Consider the following 12,500-nt stretch of genomic DNA (forward strand, 5'->3'; position numbering starts at 1 on the left):
TGTTATTGTAAACAATTTTGGTATTATTATTATTGTTATCATTAATGTTATTAATTTGGGTGTTATTGTTATCATCACTTTTATTACATCCGCCTAGGAGGTAATAAAAGTTGGAAGGAGGTTATCTTTTCGTCCGTGTTTGTGTTTGTTTGTTTATGAACAGCTTCCTGGCCACAATTTTAATCGTAGGGTAATGAAACTTGCGGGGATTAACTGTTATGTAAAAAGTTGGAAATTATTAAATTTTGGAAGGTCAAGGTCAAAGGTCAAGGAAAAAGGTTAAGCAAAATATCTAATTCATGTATTCAACCATAAGTCTGGACATCGTTGACACGGAGACTTCAAACTTGGTTCAGATTTTAGTGTATGAAAATCCACGCCAATTAATACATGTTAAGGTCAAAGGTCGAAGTCAAGGTCGAGCAAATGGTCGAGAAATAAGCTGCCTCGGCGGAGGTCTGTGCTCTACTGAGTGCCCCTCTAGTTATTATTGTTTTTTTTGTTATTAGTATTGTAATTTATTTGTTGTGAGCATTATTACTTTTATATGTTATCATTATTGATATTATTTTTGTTGTTGTTATGCATTACTGTTTTAGATATTACGTAGTAAACGTTGGCCCATGACTGTTAAAAACTACCTTATGTGAGTGGGACGTCCCAGGCTCCTTTATTCAAAATCCAGTTAATAATAATGTATCGCCCAATCTTGCGAATGGCATCAGAAACGCATTGGCGTCATACGAATATCAGAGTAAAGACATCATTTCTCTTGACATTTGAATTGATATGTGACGTCACATCCTCTCGAAGTCTCCAGAGGGGATGCAAAATTGTTTCTCAGGAGGTCCCGTATGCCGATATTTGTAATAAATTGCGAAACTCGCCTTATTATCGGGAAATACTTTCGCCTTTATTGTTCATTTCTGGAGTTTCATTTTGACAATGTGCTTTTAATGCACGTGTATTTCATACACGGTCAAACATTGTATTGTGATTGCTCTTTTTTATTACTTCATCTCGCTCTCTCCCGCACTGATATTAGAAAAACCCTGTTCAAGCTTGCCATTGCATGTTTCATATTGTTTGAAGTTTTTATATCCTTTTTATCCTCAACCGTTTGTATATAAGCTTTCCAGCCCGTCCTTGTGTTAAAACCTAGTAGCAACCTGCCACATGCTCTTCTATTATAGCTTCAGGGTGGGCTCCTCCTCATGGTCGTTTTGTTATGACTTTTGCATTCCTTTTCTTCATAATGTTCCCTTGTTTACTTTCCATACACTTGCAGGGCACATGTTTGATATTTCCTCTCGAGGATATTTATACTAATCTATATTAAATACGACTCTCTGGCCATAGCCTCTCGGTCTCTCCCAGTTAGTGGCCTTTGGAGGATTTAATAGTAATGCTACATTGACTACCTTTAAATACTTTAATTTTAGTCGGCGATCTGCCGTATTGGTGTTCAGCTCAAGCTTGATAGTTTCTTGAGGTGTCTGCAACTTCACCATCCTTGTGAGATTCAAAAGGTCGCAGTTATCAATGCGGTCACCTTCCCCAAAAAATTGAAAACTGTATGGATACTTCACTTTGTTTACAATCATAAAAAAAAAAAAAATAATTATAGTCGTAGTCAAATGCAAAGTCTATATCTTTAGATCATGGTCAAAGATGGAGGTTTAAGAGAGCCTATAAAGCTACTTGCAGAGTTATTAGCAGCCACTGCCTGGCCCTTCCTGGTCCTAGCTTGGTCGTTGATTATAAGCATATATGGTCAGTCTTTAGGGCATTGTCCTGCTACCTAGGGGATTGTCACTGTCCCTTTCCTCTGCCATTCATGAGCGGCCTTTAAACATTAAGCTTTTAAATATGTGTTGCCCTGTTGATTTTATAGTAGACATTGTCCAGTTAGGTTAATTTGAGTAAGTATACACGAAATCTATATTTTTTTTTCTTCATATAAATGTCTGGCCACTCGTTTTGCCAGGGCTTAAGAATTTTATTGTATACATCATTAAGTATGCCATGAGGGCAGGGGAGGGAAATGCGTTTAACCATTCTTTTGCTAATAAAGAGATTAAGACACAACGATTGGATAAGCATGTAAAATTGAGTGATGGGGTCATGGAGTCAGCAGGGGGTGTTCATTGGTTTAGAAGGGTAGAAAGATGGGAATGAAAGCTGCCGTTGACAGTTGGGGGTTATTTAACGGTTGTGGTGGTCGATGTAGTAACGTCCCTGACTGGTGAACGCTAGACTGGGCTTCGAGTCCCGCTTTAAACTCATTAGTGCCTTTGGTCGCTGCAACCTTACCATCCTTGTGAGCTAAGGATGAGCGGTTTGGGGGAATCTATAGATGTATCTGCTGAGTCATCAACAGCCATTGCCTGACCATCCTTGGTCCTAGCTTGGGTGGCAAGGGGGCTTGGGCGCTGATCATATGTATATATGGTCAGTCTCTAGGGCATTGTCCTGCTAAATGGGGCAATGTCACCTTCCCTTGTCTCTGCCATCTATGAGTGGCCTTTAAACCTTTGAACCTTTAAATTGTATACCAGAAACTTCTATGTAAAACTATACGGAAAGTTGGATAGTAGAGTAAAATTGGCCAAATAGCAGAAGCCAAGTAATAGCAACAGAGAGAGAGTGCTTTCTACTCACTTTAGTGTTTTCTCAATTTTCGAATACCCTGTCATTTATCTGTATATTGCACATGCTCATCCCCTTTTGATTAAAGTGTCACTACAACAACTCTTTTTTTTTCTCTTTACACTTAATTTTCTTAGTCATACTATCCTCCTATCCTTTTATTACCAATCCCTTTAGTCCCATTTTTTTTTTCTTTTACACTTCATTTTCTTGGTTATATTATCCTTCCTACCCTCTTAGTGTAACTATGACCCCACCATTGAACTTTTAGTTGAATCTTTAACAATTCATTTTTCTTGTATGTCTTTGCCCATAACGCAGTTCATTCACTTTCTCCTTATTTTACCGTTTTCATTGTCATGTCAAACCCACTTCTCTTATTTATTTTTCTTTCTACTATTTTCTCTTTTCATTGTCTTATCAAACCCAATTCTCACTTATTTTTCATTGTCATTCCAAACACAGTTCTCTTATTTATTTATACGGCTTCATGTTTGCTCACCCCTCCCCAACTCAAAAGTCAGTCTAAAATCTCTTTCCAACTTGATCCAGATCGGATATGTCTGCAGTAACTCTTTCCACTATTGCATTCATAAAATAGCTCTTCCATCTAACTCTGGATTTGGTTGGTAGGTTTTAGATTTACCTTGCTTAATGCAAGGCACGGAAACTTGCAGTTTGGTTGCACGTAACATTATGTACTAACACACACACAATATATTTATATACAGTATATATATATATATATATATATATATATATATATATATATATATATATATATGTATATATGAGCATATATATATATATATATATGTATGTATATATGTGCATATATATATATATATATATATATATATATATATATATATGTATGTATGTATATATGTGCATATATATATATATATATATATATATATATATATATACATACATACATACATGCAAATATAGACCACTAAATATTATTGGGACAGGATGGTGGCTTACAACTTCCCCTTACAAGTACCAGCTAAAGCCATAAGGGTTCTTCGTATTTCTGAGGGAAAAAGAGGCTTATGAAATATATATATATATATATATATATATATATATATATATATATATATATATATACATAATGGTAATTGTTACTCAGACAAAACTATTTTTGAATTGGCTCTCGCATTCCATTAACCCCGAAATTATTTTAAGTTTTTTTTTTTCTTTTTACCTTGAATTCGCTATGAAATAAAAAGCAACGAAGTGCTCCCATCCATAATAGCATTGTCGCATTTGAAAGCATGCTGACCCTCCATTATCTTGGCCATTTGTTTTATCCGTCTGGAATTCAATTCGCTAAAAGTTGCCAGAGAGAACGCCCCTTACTGGATACGAGATTTCCACATTGTTATATTGTTTTAAGAGGTCATATGCCATCATCTAAATATGTTCTAGTTGTTTTTTAATGTATTTTGATTATACGAGGTTCTCATATTTTTTTATTTCATATGCCATCATCAAAATGTGTTCTAGCTTCTTTTTAATGTATTTTGATTATACTAGGTTCACATATAGTTATAGTATTTTGAGAGTTCATATGCCATCATCTAAACTAGTTATTTTTTAATGTAATTTGATTATACTAGGTTATCATATTGTTTTATTGTTTTAGAGTTCATATGCCATCATGTAAATATGTCCGAGCTTTTTTTTAATGTCTTTTGATTATACTAGATTCTCATATTTTTTATTGTTTTAGAGTTCATATCCCATCATCTAGAAATATTCTAGCTTTTTTTTATAATATATTTTGATTATATTAGATTCTCATATTGTCATATTTCATATGCCTTCATATAAAAATTTTCTAGCTTTATTTTAATGTATTTTGTTTATTAAATTTGTGATAGTCTTTATACTTGAAGCGTTCTTCAGATAAGAAATAATTATAACAGTATTTATGAAAAATTCCTCATTTTTATAACTGTTGGCAATTCATTCATGCAACAGTTATTATTATTATTATTATTATTATTATTATTATTATTATTATTATTAGTTGCTAAGCTACAACCCTATTTGGAAAATAAGGATGCTATAAGCCCAGGGGCGCCAGTAGGGAAAATAGCCCAGTAAGGAAAGGAAACAAGGAAAAATAAAATATTCATAATTCTTTTACATGTCGATTTTAATTATTCTTTTGGAGTTTTTTAAATACAATATACACATATCAGCTTAAAATTGATAATTATTCATAATCCAGTATTCAGAGTATATGCAAAACAGCCTTTGGCCTAATCTTCATTCGTAAATGGTGTTTACAGCTTGTAAAATATATGGGGGCACATATCATTTTCGTCCCATTAAAAAAATTAAAATCAACATACTCTATTTTCCAAGTTATTTTCTGAAAGCACTTATATCTATGATACGGTACCTGCACTATGTACGTAAACATCCCTCCTGATTTTCTGTTTACGTAAACAAAACACCTTACGTTTGATGATGAAAGTGTAAATACACTTTGACTGTTAATACCCTTGAAGCTCTGAGCCTGTAGATGTAGAGCAATTTCAATGTGCACTTTTTAGTCGCTATTAATCATTGTATAGTGTTAATTAAAAGGATGTATTTTTTTCTTTCTTTACTATACGTTATTTCCCTTTGATGTTTTAATGATAAATCGTGTTTTTGATTCATTATATCAACTTTAATAGATTTTTTTTGGGGGGTGGGGGGTTGAATGTTGGGGTTGGTATAGACATTCTACCATGAAAAGTTAGTTTATAAATTAATTTTTCATTTCCTTTTTTTTTTTTTTTTTTCTTACTTCTAGTAGTTTTATTCGTTTTAAAAGGCATATCTGTATTGCGGAAAAAATGTGAAGATTTGTATGATATTAAAAAAGTATATAAAGATTTCTGTGATTTAAGAAAATAACGATTTGTATGATATTTTGAATAATTATAAAGGTTTGAATGCTATTTTTAAAAAATATATATAAAGATGTGTTATTTAAAGAATACATGAAAATTTGTGGTGCTTAAAAAAATAAAGATTTGCATGCTATTTAAAAAATTGATATATATGTGTTGATTAACATATAAAGATTCCTAAACTATTTTATTGCCATCCTTAATATTTTTCTTAATTATTTATTTCAGTTTACGTCCTTCTGGCCTCGCAGGAGGTTCAGTGGGACTTCGTCTCGGTTCTGAGGTGGGAAACGAAAGAACAGCTGAAGGAATATGCCATTATCACCATTGATGATGATAAATATAATGACACTTCCAATGGATTCAGGGGTGAGTCTCTCTCTCTCTCTCTCTCTCTCTCTCTCTCTCTCTCTCTCTCTCTCTCATCAAGGATGAGTCCAATTCTGGGCTCCAAGTATTTAGAAGGATATAGATAGACTGGAAGCAGTACAAGCTAGGGTCACCAAATTAGTTCCAACACTAAGGCAATTTGGACATAGATGGAGGATGGAACGTTTGAACTTATTTAATCTACAAACTCTATGACGAAGGGGACAGTTAATAGAGACATTCAAAACTTTTTAAGGCATAACAAATATAGATTACAACAATCTATTCACGCTTAGCAGAAATCAGTCCAGAGGTAACGGATACAAACTGGAATTGAAAAGATACAACACCACTCAATTTGGCAATTTCTTTACATACAAAATAGCAAATACATGGAACAGACTTCCAGCGGATGTAGTGTACAGTAACACGGTAAACGAATTAAAAAATAAGTTAAACAAGATCATAAAAACTCTAGATGCTTAAAACTAAATCGCTCTACCAAAGAGCAAATGGAGTTTCCGTGGATGGACTAAAAAGTCTTTGATACATCCAAAATCCTTGCAACATTCTCTCTCTCTCTCTCTCTCTCTCTCTCTCTCTCTCTCTCTCTCTCTCTCTCTCTCTCTCTCTTCTCTCTCTCTCTTATATTTGCATATGCGTTTGCTCTTATTTTATTGATTCCATTTGTGACTTAGAAAAATAATAGAACATGTGAATTTAATGTAAAATTAAAACTGTTTTAATGTAAAATTAACACTTTTAATGAAAAATCAAAACTGTTTTAATGTAAAATTGTGGTTATTTTAATGTAAATTTTAAGGCTATTCTAATGTAAAATTAACACCATTTTAATGTTAAATTAACACTTTTAATATAGAATTTTATTTTAAAATTAACAATTTTAACATGAAGTTAACACTATTTTAATGTAAAATTAACCCTATTTTAAATGTAAAATTAACACTTATTTTAATATAAAAATAAAAATATTCTAATATAAAATTAACAGTATTTTTATATAAAATTAACTCGATTTTAGAAACAAAATTAACACTTTGTTTTAATATAAAATTAAAAATATTTATAAGATAACATACTAAAGATCTTTGATCTCCGAGCTGGTGTTTGTTGTCTCCTCGTATCCAGAGGCCTTAATAATATCCCTTTCCTTCCCTTTAACGATAATAGTCCCCGGGAAGTACCATGGTGTCTTCAACATCACCGGGAATTTGGAGGTCCTATACGAGAGTTTCAGGATTGTCGTCAAGATAACGCCTGCGTATCCTTCTAATGAAATTTACAAGTAAGATTTTTTTTTTTTTTACTTAACATTGAAAAAATATATGCAAACTTTTGTGTACAGTTTGTTTTCTATAAAATTTTCAGGGAAAATTAAAACATTCTTTAGAAAAACTATTGTCTATTTTTTTCTTAGATTTAAAAAAAATTATATTGTTTAGAAAAAAAAATAATGTACTTTTTTCTTACATTGAAGAAAGTAAAACATATCTAAAGAAAAAAAAATATTCTATATTTTTCCTTATATTCAAGAAAATAAAACTTATAATTCAGAAAAAAAGAACAAATGTAGGATTTTCTTTCGTTAAAAATATATTCAACCTGATTAATTATTGGCTTAAATTCAACTGGACACCATTCTTTCATTCATTAGATTTAATGAACTGATAAGCAAACAGATAAAAGACTATTTGATGTTATTTTTCTTTTAACAACAGGGAGTTTGAGAAGCAAGTTCTAAGCCGGATAAAGCAATACCCTTTCTGTGTCCCTTATAACCCTGAGCTCTTCCCTTTTATAGAGGTGAGAAAAATATACCTTTTAAATTGTACATTTTATTATTTTTAAATTTTAATATTCTTTGTTCATGATCCTTTTAAAATGTGCATGTGTTGTGATAAGGTTATAACGGTTGTTGTGGCCTGATTGGTAACGTCTTTGCCTGGTGTTTGCCAGACTGGGATTCGAGTCTCGCTCAGACTCGCTAGTGCCTCTACCGTCTGCAACCCTACCATCCTTGTGACCTAAGGTTTGGGGGGATTTGGGGGAGTCTATAGGTCTATCTGCTGAGTCATTGCCTGGCCCTCCCTGGTCTAGCTTGGATGGATAGGGGCTTGGGCGCTGATCATATAATATGGTCAGACTCTAGGGCAATGTCCTGCTTGCTAGGGCAATGTCACTGTCCCTTGCCTCTGCCATTCATAAACGACCTTTAAACCTTTAAACCAATTGTTAACATCCCATTAGCAGTCTAATTTAACATTCATATATAGAATTCACTATTTATTCATATCAACGATAGACATGTATCGTAAAATTCTATTAAAGTACAGTTGGACATATGAATTCTTGGTACACCTCTCTCTGAACAAGTGCACCCAGTCATACCCTCACTGTAAGGTGAGCTCCTGTGTTAAGCCATGCCCACCATTTCTACCATCTCTTCTTGGGCTATCTGTTTGGTAACTCTCCTCGAAATAAGGGTTTGACAATGTGCAATTCTGGGAAACGAGGTGTGCCAGGGACTCCTGTATCCAAATGTACGTTATACACATATAAGAAATTCTAATTAAAAAATTTTATTCCAGTAACTATAAAAACGTACATTCCAAACAACCTTGAACAGCTTCACTCTTTATAAACCCCCCCCCCCCCAATTAAAAAAAACTTTTCAGCAGAATCATACACACACAAGAAATGCTAAGTCAAATTTTTTATTCCAGTAACTATAAAAACGTACATTCCAAACAACCTTGAACAGCTTCACTCTCTATAAATCCCCAAAAATTAAAACAAAAACTTTTCAGCAGAATATCAAACGATCTTTAACAACATTTTTCCTTCCTTTCACTTTTGACAGGTGCCAATCTTCGCGGCTCACCTGTACGACGCGGTGATGATCTACGCAAACGCCCTGAACCAAACCCTGGCGGACCCAAACGCCGACCCGGCCAACGGCACGCACATCCTGTCGCTGATCAAGAATAAAGCCTTCCCTTCCATCCAGGGATTTAAGGTAAATGAAATCAGGGGGTAGGCGAACGAAGATGCGAAAGAAAGCAAGAGTATTTCTCCCATATATAGATAGCAAGTGATTGGCAATGTGTGTATATATATAAATGTGTATGTATAATATATATATATATATATATATATATATATATATATATATATATATATATGTATGTATGTATATGTGTATGTATAAATATATATATATAATATATATAATTTATATATATATATATATATATATATATATATATATATAAAATATGCGTGTATGTATGTATGTTATTCCGGTTACGGAGAGCTCTCCCTGTTCGTTGGGTAGGGGAAGTGGGATTAGTCATACCCTGGTGAGCGAGGTTTCATATGTGTACATATCTAAATATTTACCCGTCTTTTTTGACGGGTCGCGTACAATAGTTTAAAGATCAAATGTTAACACGTCTAAAGGGAAGCTGGAAATTAATATATAAATGATCATGGAGATTAATTTCCTATGATGTGATATTGTTTAGCTTTGAATATCGGAGATGGGGTAAGATTCGATTGTTAGATAATTATATTGGGATGGAAATACTGAGGACTGACGATTTTATCTTGAATAGCACAAGAATGTTGTTGTTGTTGTTGTAGGGGTCAATTGAAATGCACAATACAGCAGGGGTATTAGTATGAATAATAATTCTTAACGCAGAGACCCTCCGACGAAACTATTTATAAACCAAGTTTAATAGAGTTTCCCATTAAAATATATTTTTTCGGTGAACGATAGAAAACGACCCCTTTATATATAATTTAATGAATGACATCAAAGTGAATTTTGAAATGAGCGATAGCATAATTAAAGTTGTTAGAAATTTAAAAGGATTACATACTTATCATTTGATGCATCACGCTGATTGATGAACTATAAATATCTTTAACCCACTTCCGTTTCCTATTACGAGATCTGGATGCTAAGTGACATTAACAAAGATGAATGAATGCTGGGATCTTTTCGAACTCGTACCACTCAAGCCAGCTATATATAGAAAAAATAATTCTCTCTCTGTCTCTCCTTCTTCTTCTTCTCACTATTCTCTCTTTCTCTCTTCTATATCTCTTCTTCTCTCTATTCGCTCTTTCTCTCTTCTTTTCTCTTCTCTCTTTCTCCCTTCTTTTTTCTATTCTCTCTCTCTCTCTCTCTCTCTCTCTCTCTCTCTCTCTCTCTCTCTCTCTCTCTCTCTCTCTCTCTAATGAGGCTGGCAGGTACATCCTCAACAAAATTCTTGGAGGAAATGTTTCATTTTCGAAGCTGGCCTTCTTTTACTCCTCTTTGAATGGTTTGTGAAATTGTACATATTTAATGATAGTTACTTATTCATTTTTTTTTATCTTTGATTAATTCTTTATTATTCATAATACTTCAATCTGCATCAATGACCGTTATTTATTATATTCATTTGATTTTACATCTTGTGTTATGGTTCAGTTATCATCGGTTTGCTACGGTTTGATAAGAGAAGTGATATGTCAACAATATGTATATTATTTATGTGATTACCACAGTTTTTAGGTCCACTTTTTATGACACGGTGTACTTGAATTAAGTACATAATATCCATATGTAATGATTCTTAAATGTGTGTGTATGTATGTATGTATGTATGTATGTATGTATATGTATATATATACATATGTATATATATTGTATATACTGTATATATTCGATATAGCCTATATATATATTTATAAATATTTATTATATATTTATATATACATATATATATATATATATATATATATATGTATATATATATATATATATATATATATATATATATATATATATATATATATATACATATATATATTCGATATATATATATGTATATATATATATATATATATATATATATATATTATAAATGTGTGTATACACACATTCATATTAACATATATGTGTGTGTGCATATATATATATATATATATATATATATATATATATATATATATATATATATATATATATATATATATATATATAAATTTATATATAATCATCAGCTGTTACTAGTCCACTGCAGAACAAAGGCCTCAGACATGTCCTTCCACTTGGGTCTGTTTATGGTCTTTCCGTGCCAATCCAAGCTCGCACACTTCCTTAATTCGTCGAGCCATCGTCTTCTCTTCCTTCCCCTGCTTCTTTTAAAATTTCTAGGGACTCGTTCTGTTATTCTTAACGTCTGCCATGCTCGTTATATGTCCTAAATCCTCTACTTTAGTTTGTTCTTGTATTTACGTTGTTCATTTTCTATCTCTTAGTGTTATTCCCATCTTTATTCTTTCCTTAGGTCTTGAGTTTTAACTAGCTTATGTTCTAAGGCTTTAGTAAGGCTCCAAATTTTGTATGCACAAGTTAATACTGGTAGGACCATCTCATTAAATACTTTTCTTTTTAGAGAAAGTGTGCTAGGACCTAGAATCCTAGATCCTTCAAACCTGTAGGACCTTTTGCATGAAAAACAAATGAAGTCAACTTCATTATGAAAAAAGGCAACTTGCCACTGATAGAACCTAGTGGACCTCTGTACCATGGTCTTCCACTGTCTTGGGTTAGAGTTCTCTTGCTTGAGAGTACACTCGGGCACACTATTCTTTCTTGTTTCTCTTCCTCTTGTTTTGTTAAAGTTTTCATAGTTTATATAGGAAATATTTATTTAAATGTCATTGTTCTTAGAATATATTATTTTTCCTTGTTTCCTTTCCTCACTGGGCTATTTTCCCTGTTGGGGCCCCTGGGCTTATAGCATCTTGATTTTCCAACTAGGGTTGTAGCTTAGCAAGTAATAATAATAATAACAATAATAATAATAATAATAAATAGAAAATATTTCCTTCTTGGTATTTTCTGTTACCTTGACCGTATGTAAGAAAAATGCCGTAACATGAAAATAGCAAAACACCAGCCAGCGCTTCACTTCAATTTTATTCACAGCTTTTCTCTTATCCGATCCCACTTGATACCCTCTCACATGACCCTTGTAAACACGATCTCACAGTTTCACCTCTCAGCCACTGCGTGGACAGTTCCATTTCCCTTCTAACATGGAAACACACTCGCGTTCTCCTGCCTCTTTGAAATATACTCGCACACCTCCACGATCCGATCTTTTCTTCAAAGCCACTTCTGTTTGTGGTTTTATTTTTGCAATGTTGTTCGATATAACATTTTAGCGCGAAATCTCGTGAATCAACAATGTCAGTCCTTTGTTCATGCACTTTCAGGAAGATTGTAGTCGATGAAAAAGCTGGTATTGACCTTATTTCAACATTTATAAAAAAAAAATCGTTTTGCTTTCTCTCTAAGTTGTTGTTGCTATTATTATTGTTATTATTATCATTATTATAATTATTATTATTATTATTATTATCATCGTCAATATTAGTATCATTATTAGTGTTATTAGTGTTATTAGTATTATTAGTTTTATTAGCATTATTAGTATTATTACCTCCGCCAAGCGGCGGAGGTTATGTTTTCGGTTCGGTTTG

The 12,500-nt window shown here is 32.6% G+C and overlaps 1 protein-coding gene across 3 annotated transcripts in view; it reads left to right on the forward strand.

Annotated features, from left to right (window-relative positions):
• Positions 1 to 12,500, forward strand: part of Gyc32E (Guanylyl cyclase at 32E) — a 93,350-nt gene that overhangs the window by 36,110 nt on the left and 44,740 nt on the right. For all 3 annotated transcript variants that reach the window (XM_068385786.1, XM_068385785.1, XM_068385787.1), the window contains 4 exons: positions 5,796 to 5,936; positions 7,128 to 7,242; positions 7,676 to 7,760; positions 8,818 to 8,973. In XM_068385786.1, coding sequence (XP_068241887.1) covers positions 5,796 to 5,936; positions 7,128 to 7,242; positions 7,676 to 7,760; positions 8,818 to 8,973 — 497 coding nt within the window. The remainder of the gene's footprint in view (positions 1 to 5,795; positions 5,937 to 7,127; positions 7,243 to 7,675; positions 7,761 to 8,817; positions 8,974 to 12,500) is intronic.

Source organism: Palaemon carinicauda, chromosome 13, assembly GCF_036898095.1.
Source record: "Palaemon carinicauda isolate YSFRI2023 chromosome 13, ASM3689809v2, whole genome shotgun sequence".
NCBI classification, from domain to species: domain Eukaryota; kingdom Metazoa; phylum Arthropoda; class Malacostraca; order Decapoda; family Palaemonidae; genus Palaemon; species Palaemon carinicauda.